At 43.2% G+C, this 24,572-nt stretch overlaps 1 protein-coding gene across 1 annotated transcript in view; it reads left to right on the plus strand.

Moving 5' to 3' along the window:
- The first annotated feature begins 53 nt into the window (after window positions 1-53).
- LOC110509422 (ryanodine receptor 1-like) overlaps window positions 54-24,572 on the plus strand; it is an 88,063-nt gene continuing 63,544 nt past the window's right edge. Inside the window, exons 1-29 of the mRNA XM_036968227.1 lie at window positions 54-441; window positions 5,509-5,628; window positions 5,728-5,829; window positions 8,789-8,863; window positions 9,124-9,202; window positions 9,304-9,416; window positions 9,517-9,616; window positions 10,234-10,330; window positions 10,411-10,485; window positions 10,585-10,741; window positions 10,912-11,076; window positions 11,260-11,381; window positions 11,588-11,774; window positions 13,528-13,663; window positions 13,821-13,916; window positions 14,016-14,134; window positions 14,258-14,391; window positions 14,489-14,730; window positions 14,817-15,009; window positions 15,117-15,333; window positions 15,408-15,512; window positions 15,633-15,736; window positions 15,813-15,896; window positions 16,211-16,370; window positions 17,266-17,413; window positions 19,667-19,872; window positions 19,959-20,133; window positions 20,277-20,485; window positions 20,643-20,995. Of these exons, the coding sequence (XP_036824122.1) occupies window positions 394-441; window positions 5,509-5,628; window positions 5,728-5,829; window positions 8,789-8,863; window positions 9,124-9,202; window positions 9,304-9,416; window positions 9,517-9,616; window positions 10,234-10,330; window positions 10,411-10,485; window positions 10,585-10,741; window positions 10,912-11,076; window positions 11,260-11,381; window positions 11,588-11,774; window positions 13,528-13,663; window positions 13,821-13,916; window positions 14,016-14,134; window positions 14,258-14,391; window positions 14,489-14,730; window positions 14,817-15,009; window positions 15,117-15,333; window positions 15,408-15,512; window positions 15,633-15,736; window positions 15,813-15,896; window positions 16,211-16,370; window positions 17,266-17,413; window positions 19,667-19,872; window positions 19,959-20,133; window positions 20,277-20,485; window positions 20,643-20,995 (4,121 nt within the window). The 5' untranslated portion in view covers window positions 54-393. The remainder of the gene's footprint in view (window positions 442-5,508; window positions 5,629-5,727; window positions 5,830-8,788; window positions 8,864-9,123; window positions 9,203-9,303; window positions 9,417-9,516; window positions 9,617-10,233; window positions 10,331-10,410; window positions 10,486-10,584; window positions 10,742-10,911; window positions 11,077-11,259; window positions 11,382-11,587; window positions 11,775-13,527; window positions 13,664-13,820; window positions 13,917-14,015; window positions 14,135-14,257; window positions 14,392-14,488; window positions 14,731-14,816; window positions 15,010-15,116; window positions 15,334-15,407; window positions 15,513-15,632; window positions 15,737-15,812; window positions 15,897-16,210; window positions 16,371-17,265; window positions 17,414-19,666; window positions 19,873-19,958; window positions 20,134-20,276; window positions 20,486-20,642; window positions 20,996-24,572) is intronic.

Raw genomic sequence — 24,572 nt, forward strand, 5'->3', positions numbered from 1 at the left:
AACACTGCCATGTTTAATATGCATGTGTTTTACACGTAGCTATATTGATTCAGACACATCAAATGTTTACTGGTGTATTTGGTAATACTGTACAACAATCCTATAGGACTTCTAGCTAAACTGTCCAGTTAAAGCACACATCTCTGTGTTGTAGTCGCAGATCCATCCCCTTTTATGTTGCACTGAGCAGGAGTTAACTGTCACTGTCTCATAACGTAGCCAGAGACACCAGAACCACATTCTCCTTTAGTACGCCACCTCACACAGGCAGTAGTTTGGAGTGAGAGCAGAGAGGCGGGAGAGAGACAGCCAGGCTGGCCGAGGAGCAACCAGGGAGAAAAGAGAGGCATTTACACATCTCTCTCAAGGAGTGATCAGTAATACTTTGAGAGGATGGCAGAAGGGGGAGATGGAGAGGAGGAGATTCAGTTCTTGCGTACGGTTAGTGGTGCTGTGTTCCTTCTGTTCTATTATTTAGTTTAGAGTGTAACTGATAGAGGCTTTGAGAGAAACCATGCTGCAGTGTAGCTACAATCAGGTACCTTATCCTGCTGTAATCTGTCACTTCTGTGTAACTCGTAGTCCAATGTATCAACTTTCAAACGTTTTTGTTAATGACTTTGGAAAGACCACATTGACATGGACAGTTGCTGGGTTTGTCAGTATTGTTATCTATCTATACACCAGAGGAACTTGATATGTTATTGTTTGGGAGTTGGGCAGCTTGCTTGGTGCCAAGTAAAGTAGAAACACATGAAAACTAGGGTAGTAATTCATTTAAAAAAAAACACTAAGACTGGTCAACAAAAATGTAATTCTATTTGATTAACTAAATGGAATGAGATCAGATTTTGAAGAATGCATAGCTTTTAGGGTTTTTTACTTTTTGTTGCGGTAATATGGGTTACCTGACAGATCAGGTAATGAGAGTACAGCATGATGGAAAGGGGTGACAGGTTACATTGCATCAGAGCGGTTGTCCCAGTCAAGACAAGTCCATTCTTCACAGCAATTTATTGACTACAGCACATTTTTACACCATTGAGACCAGCATGATAAAGATGCTGATGTCCACACTGTTCAGCTACTGAATGAGGGAGAGGAATTGTGTGTGACACATTTTCCTACTGGTGTTTTACGAGCTGTTCTTAGACTGATTGAATACTAATCTTCAGCAGTACAGTAACCAGAGACTGGTCTGCTTGTGGAGAGACCATTCATACCACTGTCCCAGTGTAGTGTAGAGTGACCCTCTCACTGTCTCTCACCATGTCTCACTGGAGACCTAGTGGAGCAGAGACGAGGATACTGACGGGTCTCACAGGGATCACAAGCGTCTGATGAATCCAGAGTTTGGTGTTTCATATCTGTTATATTAAGATACACTAACAACTAGTTGGAGGGGAAAAGTACAACACCAGTCAAACAAAATGCACCAGCTCTAATCACTGACGTTTGTCATTCACACTGTTCTGAACTAGATACAGTCCACTGCCTTATTTTCAAAGTGAACATATCTTTCTCAAAGAATACCAGTGAGCTACATTGAATATACAATCACAGCAAGACATTGAATAAGAGCATGGTATACAACATGCCTTTCTGAAACAAGCTCTCTGTTTTGGTTTAGTTTTAGGCACATATATTTTCCTTCGTAGGGACTCGGACTGACGTGAACACCAAATTACATTTCCCAGGCAAGGCTTTTTTTTATGATGTGTCAAACCTGACTGAATCCAGGCGGAGATGGGCTGTTAAATATACCTGACATTTATCTGTGTGTATAGGTATCATTCACCACAGAGCACTAGCACTTTCTATATATACTGCTGTGTTAGTGGGCATGGCCAAAAATGTTTGAGGTCCTTCTATTGGCCACAGTCAAAATGTATATATTTTAAAGCTAATTATTGTATTTAAAAAATGTATATATGTTTTGCATTATGGTACAGATACTTCAGTGTGAAAGACTTGGAAGATGCGGAGAGTCAAAGCGCAGTGGGTTGAATTCAAGGCCAAACCCTCTTTATATCTGTGCTGAGTTTTAAAGCAAATTTTCTGCAATTATACACATTTTTCCATAAGAAGAAGAAGGCATAAACCATCGGAGTGACTCAAACATGAACTAAATCAGTGGGGGCCCCATGCCATAACATTTATTTTAGAATCTTTTGATTCTCCCTGACTGTAGTTTTTATTTTGGTGGTTGTTTGTTCTCAAATATAATCTTATTTTAAAATACACGGACCAAAAATATAAACCCAACATGTAAAGTGTTGGTCCCATGTTTCATGAGCTGAAATAACATTTCCCACATATGTTCCATATGCACAAAAGCTGATTTCTCAATTGTGTATATATTTGTTTACATCCCTGTTATTAAGCATTTCTCCTTTGCCAAGATAATCCATCTACCTGACTGGTCTGGCATCTCAAAAAGCTTATTCAACAGAATGATCATTACACAGGTGCACCTTGTGCTGGGGAAAATAAAAGGCCACTCTAAAATGTGCAGTTTTGTCACACAATACAATGCCACAGATGTCTCAAGTTTTGAGGGAGCGTGCAATTGGCATGCTGGCAGCAGGAATGTCCAACAGCGCTCGCAGTTGCCAGATAATTTAATGTTAATTTCTCTACCATAAACCACATCTAACATAATTTTAGAGAAATTGGCAGTATGTCCAACCGGCCTCACGTGTATGGTTTTGTTGGCAATCGGTTTGCTGACGTTGTGAATAGAGTGCCCCATTGTGGTGGTGGGATTATGGTATGGGCAGGCATAAACTACGGACAACGAACACAATTGCATTTTATCGATGGTAATTTGAATTCCACAATTGTGAGGCCCATTTATTTTAAGGTATCTGCGACCAAGCATATCTTTATTCCCAGTCACGTGAAATCCATGGATTAGGGCCTAATGAATCAATTTCAATTGACTGATTCTCATATGAACTGTAACTCAGTATTGTTGCATGTTGCGTTTATATTTTTGTTCAGTGTACATACAGGTCCATTATCTTTTCTACATACTTTATACCTGGTTTTAGTCGTTAAAGTTCACACTGAAAATGTTTACCATCCCGATTTAAAAAAAATAATATATATAGAGTTGAAGTCAGAAGTTTACATACACCTTAGCCAAATCATTTAAACTCTGTTTTTCACAATTCCTGACATTTAATCCTAGTAAAAATTCCCTGTTTTAGGTCAGTTAGGATCACCACTTTATTTTAAGAATGTGAAATGTCAGAATAATAGTAGAGAGAATGATTTATTTCAGCTTTTATTTCTTTCATCACATTCCCAGTGGGTCAGAAGTGTACACACACTCAATTAGTATTTAGTAGCATTGCCTTTAAATTGTTTACCTTGGGTCAAACGTTTCTGGTAGCCTTCCACAAGCTTCCCACAATAAATTGGGTGAATTTTGGCTCATTCCTCCTGACAGAGCTGGTGTAACTGAGGCAGGTTTGTAGGCCTCCTTGCTCACACACACTTTTTCAGTTCTGGCCACAAATTTTCTATAGGATTGAGGTCAGGGCTTTGTGATGGCCACTCCAATACCTTGACTTTGTTGTCCTTAAGCCATTTTGCCACAAATTTGGAAGTATGCTTGGGGTCATTGTCCATTTGGAAGACCCATTTGCAACCAACTTTAACTTCCGCACCAAATTATGTCAATTAGCCAATCAGAAGCTTATAAAGCCATGACATCACTTTCTGGAAATTTCCAAGCTGTTTAAAGGCACAGTCAACTTAGTGTATGTAAACTTCTGACCCACTGGAATTGTGATACAGTGAATTATAAGTGAAATAATCTGTCTGTAAACAATTGTTGGAAAAATGACTTGTGACATGCACAAAGTAAATGTCCTAACCGACTTGCCAAAGCTATAGTTTGTTAACAAGAAATTTGTGGAGGGGTTGAAAAACAAATTTTAATGACTCCAACCTAAGTGTATTTAAACTTCCGACTTCAACTGTATATGTGTGAGTATACCTTGCCTATGTTTATAGCAGTGTGTGTAACATGATGCTCTCTCCAATGAAGGTACCCGATCCAAAACCATCTTCTTAAATTGGTCAGCAGAATGTGGAGGTGTGAGAGAGTCTGGCCATCACATGCTTTGATGCTGTTCATCCTCAACTCTGCTGTGTTCTATATTTACAGAGTCTGGGATTTGCACGTTTATAGCCAGGGCCACAGGAGCACCTGTTTATATCTGGCCCTATGAGAACTGCACTCGCTCTACGTATTGAATAGCACGATGAAGTGCTTTCGTTTGTATCGTCTTCGCCAAGTAAGGGTGATGGCGTCCTATATGCCCTGTGTTCTGATAGGTTTGGTATGAATGACAGTGGCCGTACCAGTGCAAATGAACTGCAGAACACTGAACTGTATAGTACTGTAGGCTTTGTAAACTATTTATTGATACAATGACTGACTTATCAATGTCCACTGTTCTGCCAGGACTAAGGGTTTTTCCCTTATTCACTGTGTATTTATTCCTCGTGTCAGAATTGTAATTTAAAAAAAATCTGTAACTTTGCATTGTTGAAAAAGGACCCGTAAGTCAGCATTTCACTGTTAGTCTACACCTCTTGTTTACCAAGCATGTGACAAATAACATTTGATAAATTATACTTTTTTTGCTTACTTTTGGCTGGTCTCTACGGTTGACATTGCCAAGGTTTTGTGTGTCTTGAGCTGCCTAAGAATAATAGTTAAGACACCCGTCTGTGTATATCTGTCTCAGTGCTCTCTGCGTGTGACTGCATTACAAATGATTATGTCATTGGAGCTGTGCAATAAACGTCCAGACTTCTCAAATATCTGCTGCTCCACTGGTGGGAATGTGTGAACAGCAGGTGCAGGGGCCTGAAATAGAGGGTCGGGGAGAAGCAGGTGCTTACCTACAGTCAAGAGTACCAAGTAGATTAGTGGTCGGACAGGCACAGAGGAATGTCAAGGAATGACAAGAGAGTGAAGGTTAGGAATGTGAGGTGTAGATTCAAGACTGCTCTGCTGACAGCTGTTTGCATTTTGACCTAGTATGTTTAAGGATCCCTGTTACGAATGCTTCATCACTCTGCTGGCTCTATCCAGTCTTGCTATTGTCACCGTATGTTGGTCAGGGATTCAGTCTTGCTCTTATGTAACGTCAAAGATGTCTGTTTGGTGCACAGGAATCATATTCATTGTTTTACTATTGTCTCTTGTCCACTACAACCATTACACATCCACACTTCAGACCCTCTTTACGTGTGTTGGTTGTACCTCTACCCCTGGCCAGTATTAGTGTCATATGGACCTATCAAGGTTATGAATGGCAAGTTAAATAAGCTTATGAAATATTACCCAAGTGATGAAACATCTTAATGTTAAAAATGACTGCTGATACATCTTATAAGGGCCATTCACCAGTTCCAATTCCAGTACATTCCGTTTAGTTTTAAGGATGGATTAATGGAATCTGGTTTTGACCTCTTTTCTCTATGAAGGATGACCAGGTTGTGCTACAATGCACAGCCTCCATTCTGAAAGAACAGATCAAACTGTGTCTGTCATGCGAAGGCTTTGGGAACCGCCTCTGCTTCCTGGAGACCACCTCTAACGCTCAGGTAGAGAAAACCACGTTCCACACTCTCACAGGTGATTACCTCTTTATTTCTGCTTCTTGCCGGTCGCTGGGTTTTGCTGATGAACGTGTTGTGTTGTAGAATGTGCCACCTGATTTGGCAATCTGCTGCTTCATCCTGGAGCAGTCCCTGTCGGTACGAGCCTTACAGGAGATGCTGGCCAACACCACGGAACTCAATGAGGTAGGAGACTCACAGAGGGTTGTGTTGTGTGTTTTACTGAAGGAGATTATTTGACATCTGAACTTTAAACAATTATAAAGTCTGTGGAAATAATTTTTATTTTGCTGGAAAACCGAGTTGGTCTTCGCATAGTGTCCGATGAGCTTAGTTCTGTCTGAATTTCACCATGTTTGTCCCATTACATGGGAACCAATTTTATTGGTATATATTTTTCACCAAATAGTCTTATGGCTTTCTTATACGGTTGTGAGAACAGCCTCTTATGTCATTGACACAGTTTTAAAAGTAGTGTTGTAGTGAGTTATGCGCTTCCAAAGTCTAATGACAGATTACATTTTTGTATTTGAAATATGAATATTATGTCATGGTATCTTATTAATTTAGCAACTTAACTTCCCTTTGTCTCTTTTCTGATGCCACACCCCTCATCTCCTACCTGCCAACCATAGGCAGTCGATTTGGACAAATGGGTATGTCTGCTCATGTTTCCCTTCCTGTCACGTTTCCCCAAAGTTTTCCCCTCCTCTCCACCCCTTGTCTACCCTGAGAGTCCTCTCACCCCTCATCCAATGTCCCTGTCTGAATCAGTGATACGCCACTTTCTTCAGCCCTCACTCATATCACTCCACGTGTCTCACACTTTGCTCAGTGCTGTCATAGCTGAAATACCAAGCAGTGTTTCAAATTACGCTCTGGGAAGGATTCCTGTCAGCAGCACAGGAGCAGCCAAGAAACTCTCCACAGGGCTTCTGGTTGCAATGTAATCTCTACACTACGTCTAATATCAGACTCATGTACCACAGACCAGGCCTAGTACTGGATGGTGGGTCACATATTTCATTTCAAACAGGGCTCTTACTGCTCTGTTACCCTGTCCCTCTGAAAGTGTCCTATACAACCTCCATCTACTTCCATTTCCCTTCTCATACATCCTCTTTCCGCCTCCTCCTAGACCAATACATCCCATTCGTTGCATGTGTACCACCTGTTTACATGTTCTTAATCAATGCTATTCCTTCATCACCTGAGTTACTGTGGTTTGCTTTTGACCAATTCAACAAACCGCCAAGTCAATTCATCTTAATCTTAAGAAAGTCTGGAAGGTAGTGTAACTTTGAAAATCAAACCACACACACACACACACACACACGCGCACACACAGGTTCACGCATTACCAACTAAATCTGACCCGTAGTCAGTCTTGCTGTGTTTGGACTCTTCACTTACTCCTGGAATGATCCCAATGATGACAACGTTGACAGTGGAAATGATAACCACTAATTATAACAAATGTTGAAGGAACAATATTGTTTTGTCCTCAAAAAGAAAGAAGAACCAAAGCACTCTTCATATAATTCATTAAAATGCCTTTATTTGTATGACATGTTCAATGGAAACAAAACTCTGACGCGTTTCGGCTGCATGACCTACGTCAGTAGTTTTAAAACTTTGTTTCCATTGAACATGCCATACAAATAAAGGCATTTTAATGAATTATATGAAGAGTGCCTTGGTCCCCCTTTCTTTATGATGACCAAAGAGCACCTTCTGTCTACCAAAACCTACTATTGTGTACCTTAGTACCTTCTGTCTACCAAATCTACTATTGTGTACCTTAGTACCTTCTGTCTACCAAAACCTACTATTGTGTACCTTAGTACCTTCTGTCTACCAAAACCTACTATTGTGTACCTTAGTACCTTCTGTCTACCAAAACCTACTATTGTGTACCTTAGTACCTTCTGTCTACCAAAACCTACTACTGTGTACCTTAGTACCTTCTGTCTACCAAAACCTACTATTGTGTACCTTAGTACCTTCTGTCTACCAAAACCTACTATTGTGTACCTTAGCACCTTCTGTCTACCAAAACCTACTATTGTGTACCTTAGTACCTTCTGTCTACCAAAACCTACTATTGTGTACCTTAGTACCTTCTGTCTACCAAAACCTACTATTGTGTACCTTAGTACCTTCTGTCTACCAAAACCTATTATTGTGTACCTTAGTACCTTCTGTCTACCAAAACCTACTATTGTGTACCTTAATACCTTCTGTCTACCAAAATCTACTATTGTGTACCTTAGTACCTTCTATCTACCAAAATCTACTATTGTGTACCTTAGTACCTTCTGTCTACCAAAACCTATTATTGTGTACCTTAGTACCTTCTGTCTACCAAAATCTACTATTGTGTACCTTAGTACCTTCTATCTACCAAAATCTACTATTGTGTACCTTAGTACCTTCTGTCTACCAAAACCTATTATTGTGTACCTTAGTACCTTCTGTCTACCAAAATCTACTATTGTGTACCTTCCCTTCTTTTTATCTACAATATTGTTTTGTGGTCTGAATGTCACTTTTTCTCTCTTCCAGTTACAGACATGTAGAAATGTGTTTCTGGTATTGGTATTGTTAGTCATGTGACTGTGTTATTGTTTCTTGCTTCTGGTATTGTTAGTCATGTGACTTGATGTTTTGTGATAATTGCGTGAATTCCCCTTTCCACTCACACCTGGTTTGTACACTGTAGACCTGTTTGTTGTTGGTTCTAGGGTTGAAAAATTCCAGGAACTTTCAATAAATTCCCTGGTCTTCCAGAAATCCTGGTTGGAGGCTTCAGGAATTTGGGAAACCAGGGAATTTATTGAAAGTTCCCAGAAGTTTGCAACCCTAGTTGGTTCTCTGTGGTGGGCTCTCTGACTCCTCTCAGCCAAGACACCTTCAATACACAGGTTCCCTGATGCCTGCCACATTGTTCTCAGTTTGGTACGAGGAGGATGCTTTCTTCAACTCCTGTCTCTGTCCCCAGTCTTCAACAGTCCTGTGTGCCTGACCTTAGCAGTCTGTATGCTGAATGTTGAATCATACACTACTACTCTCTTTGGTTCGATTTTGTTTTTTACTTTCTCTCTCTCTCTCTGTAATGTCTCTCTCTATTCTCTGCTCTGTCCAGTCATCTCAAGGAGGGGGCCACCGTACCCTGCTGTATGGCCACGCTATCCTTCTGAAACACACTCACTCCAGCATGGTAAGCAGCCTCCTATCCGTCTCGCTGTGTAGGCTCTCACATGTTCTACCTCATCCAGTAGTCTCTCACATGTTCTACCTCATCCAGTAGTCTCTCACATGTTCTACCTCATCCAGTAGTCTCTCACATGTTCTACCTCATCCAGTAGTCTCTCACACCCACACTCCCCTGTAAACTCAGTGTTACTGTTACATGGGTTTGCTTGTCAATGAGCACGTTGTGATTCACTGTGTAATATCCACTCTCTCTGTGTACTGCAGTACCTCAGCTGTTTGACTACCTCAAGGTCACTCACAGACAAACTGGCCTTTGATGTGGGCTTACAGGAAGATTCCACAGGTATGGCTTTTACCATAGAGAAGAGCAGTGGTATGTCTGCATCTTTTCTGCACCGTGTTCATATTGCTCATTCGTTGACTGATGCATTTATTCCTTCACAGGGGAGGCGTGCTGGTGGACCATTCATCCCGCGTCCAAGCAGAGATCAGAGGGAGAGAAGGTCAGGGTGGGAGATGACCTCATCCTGGTCAGCGTGTCCTCTGAGAGATACCTGGTGAGCCACGTTGGTGACACATTGCCAAGTGGACTTTCAGACCAAGGTTAGGGATGGAGCTGACATGTTCTTGTCTCTCTCTGTCTCGCTCTCTCTCTAGCATCTCTCCTATGCCAGTGGTGAACTCATGGTGGACGCCTCCTTCATGCAGACTCTGTGGACCATGAACCCTGTGATGTCTGGCTGTGAACTTGCGGAAGGTGTGTATATGCTTGGATTGTTTTTCTATTTCATAATCATGAGTTTATTATCTAGAAACACTACACTTGACTGCCATGTCTTTCTCGTGTGGAATATGACTCCTGGGTGACTCAAAACTGCAGGCAACTGATTTCCATGCCTGGGTGTCTTCATTATTTCCATTGCAATTTCCTACTGTCCACTAGGTGGCGAGTCACCTAGTATCTAGTAGGCTCGTGCTAGGGTCTTGTTGATGGGCAAACAGAGGATCGCGTGTTCAATCCCAGTGCTAGGCACTTATTTTTATTTGTAAATTTGACCTTTTAACCCTAACCCTATCCCAATCCTTAAACCTTACCTTAACCACTCTGAATGAATGCCTAAACTTAACTGCGGAGTTTCGGTTTCACTTTTGCACAGTTTGACTGACAGCAAACATAAATCTAAATATTCTGAATTTAACACGGCCACACAGTGCATAATATACAGACAGCACCACACATGGCCCCACAATGTATAATTTATATGGCCTCACAGTGCATATCTCTGTTGCTGCAGTTATGCACTGGGGGACTGCATTTTCGTTGGTGATTGAGTTGGTCTTTCTCCCATTGTTGATGTAACATTATCCCCTCAGGCTTTCTGACTGGAGGCTATGTTCTGAGACTGTTCCATGGTCACATGGATGAGTGCTTGGCTATCCCTGCTGCCGAGCAAGGAGACAACCAGCGCAGGTGATGAAAACTGTTGAATTACTCCACATTTAATCAGATACCTTATCATCTGTCACTAACAGCCCATCTCTGTTTTTCAGAATTGCTCACTATGAAGGGGGTGCTGTCTGTAGCCATGCCCGGTCACTATGGAGACTGGAACCCCTCCGGATTGGGTGAGCGAATGCCCTTGTGTCCATCAGCTTTAAGTAACATAAACCATTCCCATTTCTTACGAGTTCTCTCCTTGGGGTTATAATTATGGCTCTGTGTAGATGGAGTGGAGGTCACATGAAATGGGGCCAGTCGTTCCGAGTGCGTCATATAACCACAGGTCGCTACCTCTGCTTGGATGAAGAGAAAGGACTGATGGTGGTGGACCCTGAAAAAGCCAACGCCAAGATGTCAGCCTTCTGCTTCAGAATCTCCAAGGTCAGGGTCATCACAAACGGCAGTGTGAAAATAAAAAGAGCAATGGACTCATTTTCCTCATGTAGTCCATTTCATAGAAGGTAACAACATTTCCATCATCCCTCCATACCCAGCACTGTTGATGTTGTGTTGAATTCCTTCTCCTTGTTGTTTAATGTTCCACCCCGCAGGAAAAGGTGGAGGTGGTTAAGAAGCGAGATGTGGAGGGCATGGGCATGCCAGAGATCAAGTATGGGGAGTCCATGTGTTTTGTACAGCACGTCTCCACTGGCCTCTGGCTTACATACGCCTCTGTCGATGCCAAGTCCGCTCGCCTGGGACCTCTTAAGAGGAAGGTATGGAGGACTCATGTGGCAACTTGCCCTGAACACCTACAGGACAGGAAGAACAAAGTCAAACTACATGCTAAGGCAAAATAAAGACATTTTAGTGCCTTTTAAAGTACTCTGTAGTCAGCTTCTCCCTTGAATTAACCTATTTTTTATCCATGTTGTTAATGCACCTCTTGTATCTGTCAGGCCATCCTTCATAAGGAGGGCCACATGGACGATGCCCTGACCGTGGCCCGCTCCCAGACAGAGGAGTTCCAGGCTGCTCGTATGATCTACAACACAGCAGGCCTCTTCACCCAGTTCATTAAGTATGGCCCCTCTCCACTCCCACTGCGCTTGCTGTCTGAGCACATACCTAGGAATCGGTGAACATGTTCATGCTTGTGCACCTTATGGTGTTATGTATAGACCCCCTTTGACTTACTGCTATCCTTCAGGAGGGCCAGATGGCCCTGCTTTAATGTTTGACCTCATGGTCAGTGCAGTGACGTTGTGGCTTGTTCTGTGTCTCCAGAGCGCTGGACTCTCTGAGTGGGAAGAACAAGTCATCTTCAGGCTCCCCGTCTCTGCCCATGGACTCTGTGGTCCTCTCCCTGCAGGACCTCATTTTCTACTTCCAGCCCCCAGAGGAGCTGGAGCACGAGGAGAAACAGACCAGACTACGCTCCCTTAAGAACAGACAGAACCTCTTCCAAGAGGAGGTCAGTGCTCACAGACAGCAGCTCCAGAGGATACACTGTACAGTATTCAGTATTCAGCATTCAGACACTTTCACTTTTTCCACATTTTGTTACGTTACAGGCTTATTCTAAAATGGATTCAATTGTTTCCCCCCCCTCAATCTACACACAATAACCCATAATGACAAGGCAAAAACAGGGTTTTAGAAACTTTTACAAATGTATTTAAAAAAACGGAAATATCACAGTATTCAGACCCTTTACTCAGTACTTTGTTGAAGCACCTTTTGCAGCGATTACAGGCTCCAGTCTTCTTGGGTATGACGCTACAAGCTTGGCACACCTGTATTTGGGGAGTTTCTCCCATTCTTTTCTGCAGACCCTCTCAAGCTCTGTCAGGTTGGATGGGCAGTGTCGCTGCACAGCTATATTCAGGTCTCTCCAGAGATGCTCGTCGGGTTCGTCTGGGCTCTGGCTGGGTCATTCAAGGACATTCAGAGACTTGTCCCAAAGCCAATCCTGAGTTGTCTTGGCTGTGTGCTTAGGGTCGTTGTCCTGTTGGAAGGTGAATCTTCACCCCGGTCAGGGGTCTTGAGCGCTCTGGAGCAGGTTTTCTTCAAGGATCTCTCTGTACTTTGCTCCGTTCATCTTTCCCTCGATCCTCACTAGTCTCCCAGTCCCCGCCGCTGAAAAACACCCCCACATCATGATGCTGCCACCATCATGCTTCACCACAGCTATGGTGCCTGGTTTCTTCCAGATGTGACGCTTAGCATTCAGGCCAAAGAGTTCAATCTTGGTTTCATCAGACCAGAGAATCTTGTTTCTCATGGTCTGAGAGTCCTTTAGGTGCCTTTTGGCTAAATCCAAGCATCTGTCATGTCCCTTTTACTGAGGAATGGCTTCCGTCTGGCCACTCTACCATAAAGGCCTGATTGGTGCAGTGCTGCAGAGATGGTTGTCCTTCTGGAAGATCCTCCCATCTCCACAGAGGAACTCTGGAGCTCTGTCAGAGTGACTATCAGGTTCTTGGTCACCTCCCTGACCAAGGCCCTTCTCTCCCGATTGCTCAGTTTGGCCGGGCGGCCAGCTCTAGGAAGAGTCTTGGTGGTTCCAACCTTCTTCCATTTAAGAATCATGGCCACTGTGTTCTTGGGGACTTTCAATGCTGCTGACATTTTTTGCTACCCTTCGCCAGATCTGTGTCTCGACAGAATCCTGTCTCGAAGCTCTACGAATAATTCCTTCGACCTCATGGTGTGTTTTTAGCTCTGACATGCACTGTTAACTGTGGGACCTTATATAGACAGGTGTGTGTCTTTCCAAATCATGTCCAATCAATTGAATTTACCACAGGTGGACTCCAATCAAGTTGTAGAAACATCTCAAGGATGACCAATGGAAACAGGATGCAGTTCAATTTCGAGTCTCATAACAAAGGGTTTTAATACTTACTGTATGTAAATCATGTCAAATCTGTTTTTGATTTGTCATTATGGGGTATTGTGTGTAGATTGATGAGGAAAAATAATAATTTAATTCATTTTAGAATAAGACTGTAGCGTAACAAAATGTGGAAAAAGTCCAGGTGTCTGAATACTACCGAATGTGCTTTATATTTATTCTGTTGGGGAAGAACTGCAAGTAAGCATTTCACTGTATCATTACACCCGCTGTATTCTGTGCTGTGACAAATAAAGATTTACTTTCTAACTATTTTCCCTGAACTGCTCCTGCCTTTGGTATTCCCATGCTTTTTGTGCCATTCCAACAGGGCATGATCACCCTGGTGCTGGACTGTATCGACCGACTCAATGTCTACAACACAGCGGCCCACTTCTCCGAGTTTGCAGGGGAGGAGGCTGCCGAGTCTTGGAAGGAGATAGTTAATCTCCTCTACGAGCTGCTGGGTATGTGACCCGCTATTGATCCTTTCACTTCGTGTTCCAAGGTACATCACCTTCTCTGCATTGCTGTAGTTTTTGTGCCAGCATGCCCGTCATCCTGAACACGACCTAGCTCTGATCGGGTATTGTCTGGTCTCTCTGTCATTGTCTTCATATGAAGCCTCACTGATCAGGGGGAACCGGGCGAACTGTGCACTGTTCTGTGATAATCTGGACTGGCTGGTCAGCAAACTGGACCGTCTGGAGGCCTCCTCAGGTAAATCCCCTTTCAGAACCTTTAGCACCCCTTTCAGATTGACTTGAATGTGTTTTGGGTGAATCGTCAGTATTTCATTGTGTATTATGTTCACCGCAGGCATCCTGGAGGTGCTGTACTGTGTTCTGATTGAGAGTCCAGAGGTTTTGAACATTATCCAGGAGAACCACATTAAATCTATAATTTCTTTACTGGATAAGCATGGACGCAATCACAAGGTCAGTGAATATTATTTAAGCCTGTATTTATCCAGAGAAGTGTTCAAAGGTAATCTGGTTGGCAGTCCAGTGATTTGGGAATCACTAGCCCTTTGACCTTGCTCTCTCCCTGTGTTTTCTTAGGTGTTAGATGTGCTCTGCTCTTTGTGTGTGTGTAATGGGGTGGCTGTAAGGTCCAATCAGAATCTCATCACAGAGAATCTGCTTCCGGGTCGCGATCTCCTCCTGCAGTCCAACATCATCAATTATGTCACCAGGTGTGACATCAGGTCATTCTAAATACATTTAGTTGAATATCCAATTAGTTTTTTCCTTCAAACCGTTAAAGTTGTGGTTATTTTCCTCCCCCCTCAGTGTGAGGCCCAACATCTTCCTAGGAACGTGTGGAGGATCAACTCAGTATAAGAAGTGGTATTTTGAGGTGATGGTGGACCATGTAAAGCCCTTCTTGACCGCCCAGGCCTTCCACCTGCGTGTGGGCTGGGCTCTGACTGATGGCTACAGCCCCTACCCTGGAGGTGGTGAGGGCTGGGGTGGTAACGGGGTGGGGGACGACCTCTACTCATACGCCTTTGATGGACTCCACCTGTGGTCAGGTAGAGTCAGCAGGGCTTATCTGTAGAATGCAGTTCTCTTTGACAAGGTTGAGGTGATGCTGACCTCTGTCTGTCTGCCTCCCCAGGACGAGTCCCACGTCATGTCGCCACCCCCAACATGCACATCCTAGCCGCAGACGATGTCGTCAGCTGCTGCCTTGATCTGAGTGTGCCCAGTATTTCTTTCCGTATCAACGGGCACCCGGTGCAGGGCATGTTTGAGAACTTCAACCTGGATGGCTTATTCTTCCCTGTCGTCAGCTTCTCTGCAGGCGTCAAGTGAGAACCTCTGAAGGGGCTAACAGGGCTGTTGTTATTTAGAATCTGTCAGAGAGGATGTAGAATGAGTCGTCACTGCTAATGTTGTTCTTCTTTAAAACATCCAGGGTTCGTTTTCTCCTGGGAGGGCGTCATGGAGACTTTAAATTCCTCCCACCCCCAGGCTATGCTCCGTGCTATGAGGCTGTGCTACCCAAGGATCGACTGCATATTGAGCCCATCAAGGAGTATAAGCATGATGTCAATGGTGTCCGCAATCTGTTGGGGCCTACACAGTCCCTCTCGCACACAGCCTTCACCCCCTGCCCTGTGGACACAGCACAGGTAAAAGTCTTGACTTATCAATGCATTTCTCTGTCTCCTTTCTCTTGCTTCCATTCACCATGTTGTCCTTTCAGATTGTGCTTCCGCCTCACTTGGAGCGCATTCGGGAGAAGCTGGCAGAAAACAGCCATGAGCTATGGGCTGTCACTCGCATTGAACAAGGATGGACCTATGGGTCGGTGAGTGATTCCCATACTGCCCTATTCAGCTCACACTGCTTACATGACTGACTGATATTTATTTACTTCAATCTGGCAAACAAATAGTTTCTGGCCTCTGCTTGCATTCCTCTACTCCAGTTCCGAGATGACAACCAGAAACTGCACCCCTGCCTGGTAGGTTTCCAGAGCCTGCCAGAGCCAGAGAGGAATTACAACCTTGCCATGTCAGTAGAAACACTCAAGTGAGTCAAGGTCTTGCACACGCCCTCTCTGCCTAGTGTGTGTGTGCTCAGTATTCACTACCTCTGTTTCTCAAAGGACTCTACTGGCGCTGGGCTGCCATGTGGGCATGGGAGATGAGAAAGCAGAGGAGAACCTGAAGAACATCAAGATGCCCAAGACGTGAGTCAGACCTCAAAACAGGATCTCAGACTATTTTAGATGTTGACTCGATTATTCTCCGATATTAACTAACATGGTTGACAGTATTGTTTTCTGACGAAGGCCGTGAGGCTGATACGTCAGCTTATTAAAGATCAGTAATACTATCAAGAGCAGTGTGCGGTTTCCTTTTTCCTTCACATTATCAGAGATAAACGTTTTGAAATGTTGGATTGTCATTTAAGAAGAGGCCTGTTCACTTAGTGAGTGTAATAGAAGAGTCCTAATGACATCTCACTTACTAGTCTAATCATAACATCATGTTTGGTCCACAGGTATATGATGAGTAGTGGATATAAGCCTGCCCCTCTGGACCTCAACCATGTCAAGCTGACACCCAACCAGACCAACCTAGTGGAGAGACTGGCAGAGAATGGGCACAACGTGTGGGCTCGTGACAGGGTTCACCAGGGGTGGACCTACAGCATTGTACAGGTATCTTTCATCTCTCTCTGATCGCGTGGGAAAGCTAACCTGTGATCATAGCTTAAGTCATTTTAGACAATGTGTTTTTTTTTAACGCACACAAAGGCTTACAGGTGGGCACACAACAAGCTCACCCAAAGTTATGCAGAAGTCTGGGTGAAGTATGAGTCCTACTGACTCATGAGTTGTCGTAGTTGTGATGTTTTCAGAGCCAACATTTATGTAACTGTTGTGGAAATTCTTCCACAGGGACACTCAAAGTCAATCTTAAATGAATCATTGTTTATTGTCAACGCGCTGGAGAGGTTCCAACCAACTCAATGCACCATAGTACACGTCTGTCAGAAAAACTCTGCCGAAGCAGTCCCAACAGTTGTCTTACACACGGCTATACACAGACATGTTATATTTCCATGATTTAGCATAATTAATTAATCATTACTGTTTTGTTTCATCCATGTGCTTGACCAATACTGTTTCATAACATGTGACAGACCAACACCTCACAAGGCTTCTCTTCTCTAAGCTGAGACCTTGAAACTGAGATATCTTTAGTTTGTTCTCAAAACACGGTCCTTCGTTCTCAAAACACGGTCTGGGCGTACTGCCAAATCACAGCTACTGATAGGTGTGATTTGTGCAGTCAGCCACTTGCATCAACACAGGAATTGGTTTATAGAACAGCACATGAATAGAACACAGAAATGAGTTATAAGAATAGCACCAACATTAACATTTCCCTTACATAACTATTCAAGATGTTTAGAAAAACAAACAATATTGTTCTTGGAGCTTTCTTTATACAGTATCAATCTTTCCAGGAGATTAAAGTCCGTAACTTGCACAATCATTCTATGACTCACACAATTGTTTGTTGATTTTAACTGTTTACTTCCATGTTCAGGACATAATGAACAAACGCAACCCGCGCCTGGTGCCATACAACCTGCTGGATGAAAAGACCAAGAAGACCAACAGAGACACTGTCTGTGCAGCTGTCCGCACTCTCATCGGCTACGGTTACAACATTGAGCCACCTGACCAGGAGAGCAGTGAGTCTGTCCGTCTGTCTGCCAAGATATAAACTGATCTAGTACCGGGTCGGACCCCCCTTAGCTTCCAGAACAGTCTGAATTCTTCAGGGCATGGAAACGTTGGTCACTTGGTATCACGGGACCTAATGTGTGCCAGGAAAACTTTCCCCCACACCTGACTGGATGTTTTTTTTTTGTCGCACCATCTCTGTAAAACCTAGACACTGTTGTGCATGAAAAGCTATTTCCGAGATACTGAAACCGGCGTACCTGGCCCTGACGATCATACCACGCTCAAAGTCACTTAGGTCATTTGTTTTGCCCATTCTCACATTCAATTGAACAGTAACTGAATGCCTCGATGCCTGTCTGACAGTTTTATATAGCTAGACATGTGACCATTTTTGTCAACTGGGTTGTGTACCTAATAAACTGTCCAATAAGTATGTGTGTATACACACACACACACACACACACACACATAAATACACATACATACATACACACATACATACACACACACACATACATACATACATACAGTGGGGAGAACAAGTATTTGATACACTGCCGATTTTGCAGGTTTTCCTACTTACAAAGCATGTAGAGGTCTGTAATTTCTATCATAGGTACACTTCAACTGTGAGAGACGGAATCTAAAACAAAAATCCAGAAAATCACATTGTATGATTTTTAAGTAAATCATTTGCATTTTATTGCATGACATACGTATTTGATCACCTACCAACCAGTAATCATTCCAGCTCTCACAGACCTGTTAGTTTTTCTTTAAGAAGCCCTCCTGTTCTCCACCTGAACTGCACCTGTTTGAACTTGTTACCTGTAGAAAAGACACCTGTCCACATACTCAATCAAACAGACTCCAACCTCTCCACAATGGCCAAGACCAGAGAGCTGTGTAAGGACATCAGGGTTAAATTTTAGACCTGCACAAGGCTGGGATGGGGTACAGGACAATAGGCAAGCAGCTTGGTGAGAAGGCAACAACTGTTGGCGCAATTATTAGAAAATGGAAGAAGGTCAAGATGACTGTCAATCACCCTCGGTCTGGGGCTCCATGCAAGATCTCACCTCGTGGGGCATCAATGATCATGAGGAAGGTGAGGGATCAGCCCAGAACTACACGGCAGGACCTGGTCAATGACCTGAAGAGAGCTGGGACCACAGTCTCAAAGAAAACCATTAGTAACACATTACGCCGTCATGGATTAAACTCCTGCAGCGCACGCAAGGTCCCCCTGCTCAAGCCAGTGCATGTCCAGGCCCGTCTGAAGTTTGCCAATGACCATCTGGATGATCCAGAGGAGGAATGGGAGAAGGTCATGTGGTCTGATGAGACAAAAATAGAGCTTTTTGGTCTAAACCACTCGCCGTGTTTGGAGGAAAAAGAAAAAAAGAAAGATGAGTACAAAAGAAAGATGAGTACAACCCCAACTGTGAAGCATGGAGGTGGAAACTTTGGGGATGCTTTTCTGCAAAGGGGACAGGACGACTGCACCGTATTGAGGGGAGGATGGATGGGGCCATGTATCGCGAGATCTTGGCCAACAACCTCCTTCCCTCAGTAAGAGCATTGAAGATGGGTCGTGGCTGGGTCTTCCAGCATGACAACGACCCAAAACACACAGCCAGGGCAACTAAGGAGTGGCTCCGTAAGAAGTATCTCGAGGTCCTGGAGTGACCTAGCCAGTCTCCAGACCTGAACCCAATAGAAAATCTTTGGAGGGAGCTGAAAGTCCGTATTGCCCAGCGACAGCCCCGAAACCTGAAGGATCTGGAGAAGGTCTGAATGGAGGAGTGGGCCAAAATCCCTGCTGCAGTGTGTGCAAACCTGGTCAAGAACTACAGGAAATGTATGATCTCTGTAATTGCAAACAAAGATTTCTGTACCAAATATTAAATTCTGCTTTTCTGATGTATCAAATACTTATATCATGCAAGAAATGCAAATTAATTGCTTAAAAATCATACAATGGAATCTAAAACAAAAATCCAGAAAATCACATCTCTCACAGTTGAAGTGTATCTATGATAAAATTACAGACCTCTACATGCTTTGTAAGTAGGAAAACCTGCAAAATCGGCAGTGTATCAAATACTTGTTCTCCCCACTGTACATAAATACATACATACATACATACATACATACATACATACATACATACATACACACACATATATATATATTGAACTGTGTATATAATGAATATATAACCTGTTAATAATGTCACCTGAATCTGTTTGTGCTAGGTGGTCATGGGGAAGGTCATTCTCGTGGAGATAAGATCCGGGTGTTCCGGGCTGAGAGGTCATACGCGGTGACCCAGGGGAAGTGGTACTTTGAGTTTGAGGCTGTGACTGTGGGGGAGATGAGAGTGGGTTGGGCCAGACCCAGTGTCCGCGCTGACACAGAGCTGGGAGCAGATGAGCTCGCCTATGTCTTCAATGGTTTCAAGGTATGGTTGGGGATAAATGTTCTGTGTCTGTTTTAGGGAAACATTCACTAACATGTCGTATTTGAACTTTGACCGTTCTTTTTTAGGCTCAGCGTTGGCATGTGGGCAATGAGCCGTTTGGTCGTATCTGGTTGCCAGGTGACGTGGTGGGCTGTATGATTGACCTGGTAGAGCAGAACATCTTCTTCACCCTGAACGGAAAGATGCTGATCAGTGACTCTGGATCTGAGATGGCCTTCAAGGACATTGACATAGGAGATGGTGAGTGACGGATGGGGAGGCTGCTGGGTGCTTGGAGGTGACAGATGGGGAGGCTGCTGGGGCTTGGGAGGTAAATCCTTGTAGGATGGATCTACTGATTTTAGATTAGTGTTATTCATTAAACTGAATCTGCTGGTCTCCAGGTTTTATCCCTGTGTGTAGTCTGGGCCTGTCTCAGGTTGGCCGGCTCAACCTGGGCCAGAACGTCAGCAGCCTGCGCTACTTCACCATCTGTGGCCTTCAGGAGGGCTTTGAACCCTTCGCCATCAACATGAAGAGAGACATCACCATGTGGTTCAGCAAGAGCCTGCCCCAATTCATCCCTATTCCTACAGAACACCCTCACGTTGATGTACAGTACAGCATATGTTGTTCAACAACAGTGTCTTGGAATGGCTTCCCTTCCTATATTTTATAATTCCATTTAAAACACGTTAACATTCAAATGTTTTCTTCTGTGGGTTTTCAATATGTGATTTTCTGCCCTTTCTCCCACATCCCCTGTGTAGGTGTCCCGTGTGGATGGGACGGTGGACAACGCTCCCTGTCTGAAACTGACCCACAAGACCTTCGGCTCTCAGAATGCCAACACCGATCTGTTGTTCCTGAGGCTCAGTATGCCCGTGGAGTTCCACGAGACCTTTAAAATCATGGCTGGGACCACCCCCCTGACACGAACCCTGACCATCCCCGAGGACCAGGTCCTGGAGGTGGACCCCGACTCTGACTTTGAGGTGCTGAAGAAGTCTGCCAGCCGCACAGAGAAGGAGGAGGAGAAGGAGCCCTCTGTGCCTAAGGATATCTCCGTCAACGGAGGAGAGAATGTGAAAGATGCCTCTACAGAGAAGAGCAAGAAGAAGGGGTCAGTACTGAGTAGGGTTCAGATTAGTGAAGAGACAGACGATAGGCTTGAGACAGGTCACAACTCTCTGTTGGAGAAGAGACAGGTCACAACTCTCTGTTGGAGAAGAGACAGGTCACAACTCTCTGTTGGAGAAGAGACAGGTCACAACTCTCTGTTGGAGAAGAGACAGGTCACAACTCTCTGTTGGAGAAGAGACAGGTCACAACTCTCTGTTGGAGAAGAAAGTGGAAAGTGAATGCTGAAAACGGCACTTTTAACTGTCATCGTCGTCATGTTTTCTCAGTCCTGTTGAAAAGGAGGCCCAATGTTAGAGGAATTAAATTCCTATATGTTTATTACCCAATTCAATTAATACACTCAGCCCATTTCTAAGGATTTGTAAGAAACTTATTTGAATAAAATGGGCGGAGACCAGTCTCAAAATCAAGCACTAGCGTTTATTCTCGAGAGTACTGAACATGATACAATTTACAACAGGTTATAAACTGAAAATGACGTCATTAGGTTTCAAACTGTCCCGTCCCTCCTCCACTCTGGTACAATGGCAGTATAGTTCTCAAGCCTTCCTACATAGACCCCCCACCTGTATAGATAATTTATGACCAGGCCAAAGCCTCCCTGTGTAGATAAGCATTCTAGCCAGTCTGACGACACTTTAATACATGTCATGATTTGATTTGATTTTGTTCTCTCAAGGTTTTATATATCTTGAACCTGAATTATTCGTAGTGGTCCTTTACCCTGGATGATTACACTAGGAATGTCCGTTGTGTTAGGGAGATTGATTGAACTCCGGCCGACCATAGTCTCCTTACCAACTCTAACCTCTGCCACCTGGAACGGTACCATAGTATCAGTTGAAAACTGGTCAAAGCCAACCCGAGATCCTGGGTCTTTATCGTTTTAATGTTAATTCGTACCTTTATACCATACTTCCTCTGCTCGGGAACACAGTCAGAAACTCCAACCCTTACTATACTTCATCTGGTCCCAAATTGGGTGTATGGGTTTACATAGCCGTCCCTTTCAGTTTGAGCTATGGCCCGACTCCATGAATTACACTGTGATTTACACAAATACCTTCCATAGAGACCCATGGTTCTAGACTGCCCATAGTGAATGACCCCAGTTGGTCTACATGAAACTCCACTGAGACATCCTTCCCAATCTCACTCTCCCTTCCTTACTATTCAGTTCCAGTGACCTGCTAAGATGCTATGGTAATATCACATTCTCCCCATCTAGCACGAGTCAAGTTACCCTCTTTGGCCTTCTCGGGGTTCATGGTGTATCAGGAATATGGCTCCCACGATCAGACAGCTCACAACGAATCAGTACACCTGTAAAACCCCACCCTTTCCCAGAAAACACATCAGCAGCCAGATGCAAGACACACCTCCACTTTTATGAACAAACACAGGGATGGAATGACAGGAAAGGAAGTCTTCGTTCGAGAGATGGCCCCCGGAATTCTGTTAATTCCAGTTCTCCTCTCGAACACTGTGATTGTTCGACAGTGTCAGTGTGTCTTACCCTCCCGCAGTGTGTGATATGAATTCAGGTAATTATTTTAGCTATTCTCAGGGTGAAGGCTGTCACCAGGAGTCCTTGGTATGACCCCTTCCAACGGGCTGCTTCCTGTCTATTCTCCTCGGGGACTGGATTGAGTGAATCACCGACTCCTCTAGTTCACCTGTAATGCATAAAATCTTGGACATACAGGTTTGGTTAACAAACAGTTTCTCATATGTTCTATGTGATTATATCTTTAACTTCTATATCTACTTGTTAGCTATTTTTTAAAATGTATTATTAGTTTATTATCCAATAGGCCACTAAGTGTCCTATCCTAGACCACAACTTACCCATCCCCCCTTTGATACCTGGCTATGCCCAGGTAACAACCTTGCCTACTCTAAACAATGACTTAGGTAAGATTAGTCAATTATCCTTATGTTCTGACATCATCATGTAGGAGCCCCTTTCATTCTCCACTTGTCCAATTCTCCCTTGGGCGTCCATTCAGATCTATCCTGTACCAATTCTCTGTCAAGTGTCTTATCTACTTTAAGAGGTATCTGTGTTCATTTCCTCTCTGCTCTCAAACCTTCAAGGTCTCAGCAGTGCGGGGAGGACTCCTCTGTCTGCCCTTTCCCCTATCTGTCTGTAACAACTATGTGTTGCTTCCAAATTTTAACTAAATGTCTTACTGATTGGCTTTATCTAAACTCATGGATTTTTTTTTTTACAAAAACATGTCTATGGTGTCAATTTCTAAAGTCCTTATATTGGTTAATTAAGGTTCTCGATCCTATCCCTAATCCTGAATCACCACAGTTGTCATATATCCCTGTCAAACTTTAATACTATTTAAATAAAAATATTCTAATGATTAATTAAAGCCACAATGAATGCTAACCATATATCTCTTTCCTGTATTAAAAAATAACATGGGTTAAACTTAGAAATCAGTCACAATTTAACATATGTTGCATAGTTTGAGATACCTTATCTACCGTAATTTACCATCCCTAAGAACTGCAACTTATTTATATTCATAAATAATTTGAATGCTTATAAAATCACCTTTTCTATCATATATTTTCCTGCCCTATTGGCTTAAATTGTGTCCTGTCCAAACCTCAAAAGACCATCCTCCCCCATTTATTATCGATGATTAATATAATTTCTGTTCCTGTTGTAGTACTAAATCAATAGTAGCCCATTTGAACCCTTCACAGCCAATGTTTAAAACAGAACCCTGAACCTGGCCTTCTTCCTCACTAGAGTTTGTTCCTCCGCTCCCCATAATTTGTCCTGCCTCAATTCCTTTTTTCCCTCTGTGGTTCAAAACTAATAATTGTGGTTCTGAACTAATAATTATGTCCAAGAGCTATAAACTCCATTATAATTAATTTACCTTAAAAACCAGTACCACCCATGACCACAAATTAATTATTCAAATGGCTCCCCCCTGTGGCTGATCAGACCACCTGGGAAAGCCCTGAAAACAGGTCAAAGGATACACCACACTTTACATTCGTGTTCCATACCATATTAGACATATTAAAGAACGCTTTATCTTAAAAAATGTACTTGTCTAATTAATACTCAGAAAATAAAACTCCTAAAATTCCATATGTGAGTGTACCCCTTTAAGATATCTTGTCTCTGGGAACATGGAAATCCCCTTAACCCAAATGTTTACTACAAAAACAACACCTAATAATTATGATAATAGCCTCAAATCATTCGTTTTAAATTTTCTTAATGTTTCATGTAACTCATTCAGTCTTTCTCCAAATTGTCTCCCCAAAATACTTTAAACCCTGCCATTACACTCACACAACTGTGATAAACGTGCACTGTCCCTTTAAAATAAAACACATTCAGACAGCCATACCATATTGTAGACCTTTCATTGTTCCCCGTAATGAAAACAGATCATGTTTAGAATACGTTAACTTGTTGTTCGAATTCACTGGCGTTACCTAACCAAAAATCAATACCCGGGAAACAACCACAACTTTTTACAATTCAACTATTCTTACCTACCTATCTTATAGCCAAATAT

Source organism: Oncorhynchus mykiss, chromosome Y, assembly GCF_013265735.2.
Source record: "Oncorhynchus mykiss isolate Arlee chromosome Y, USDA_OmykA_1.1, whole genome shotgun sequence".
Lineage (NCBI taxonomy): Eukaryota > Metazoa > Chordata > Actinopteri > Salmoniformes > Salmonidae > Oncorhynchus > Oncorhynchus mykiss.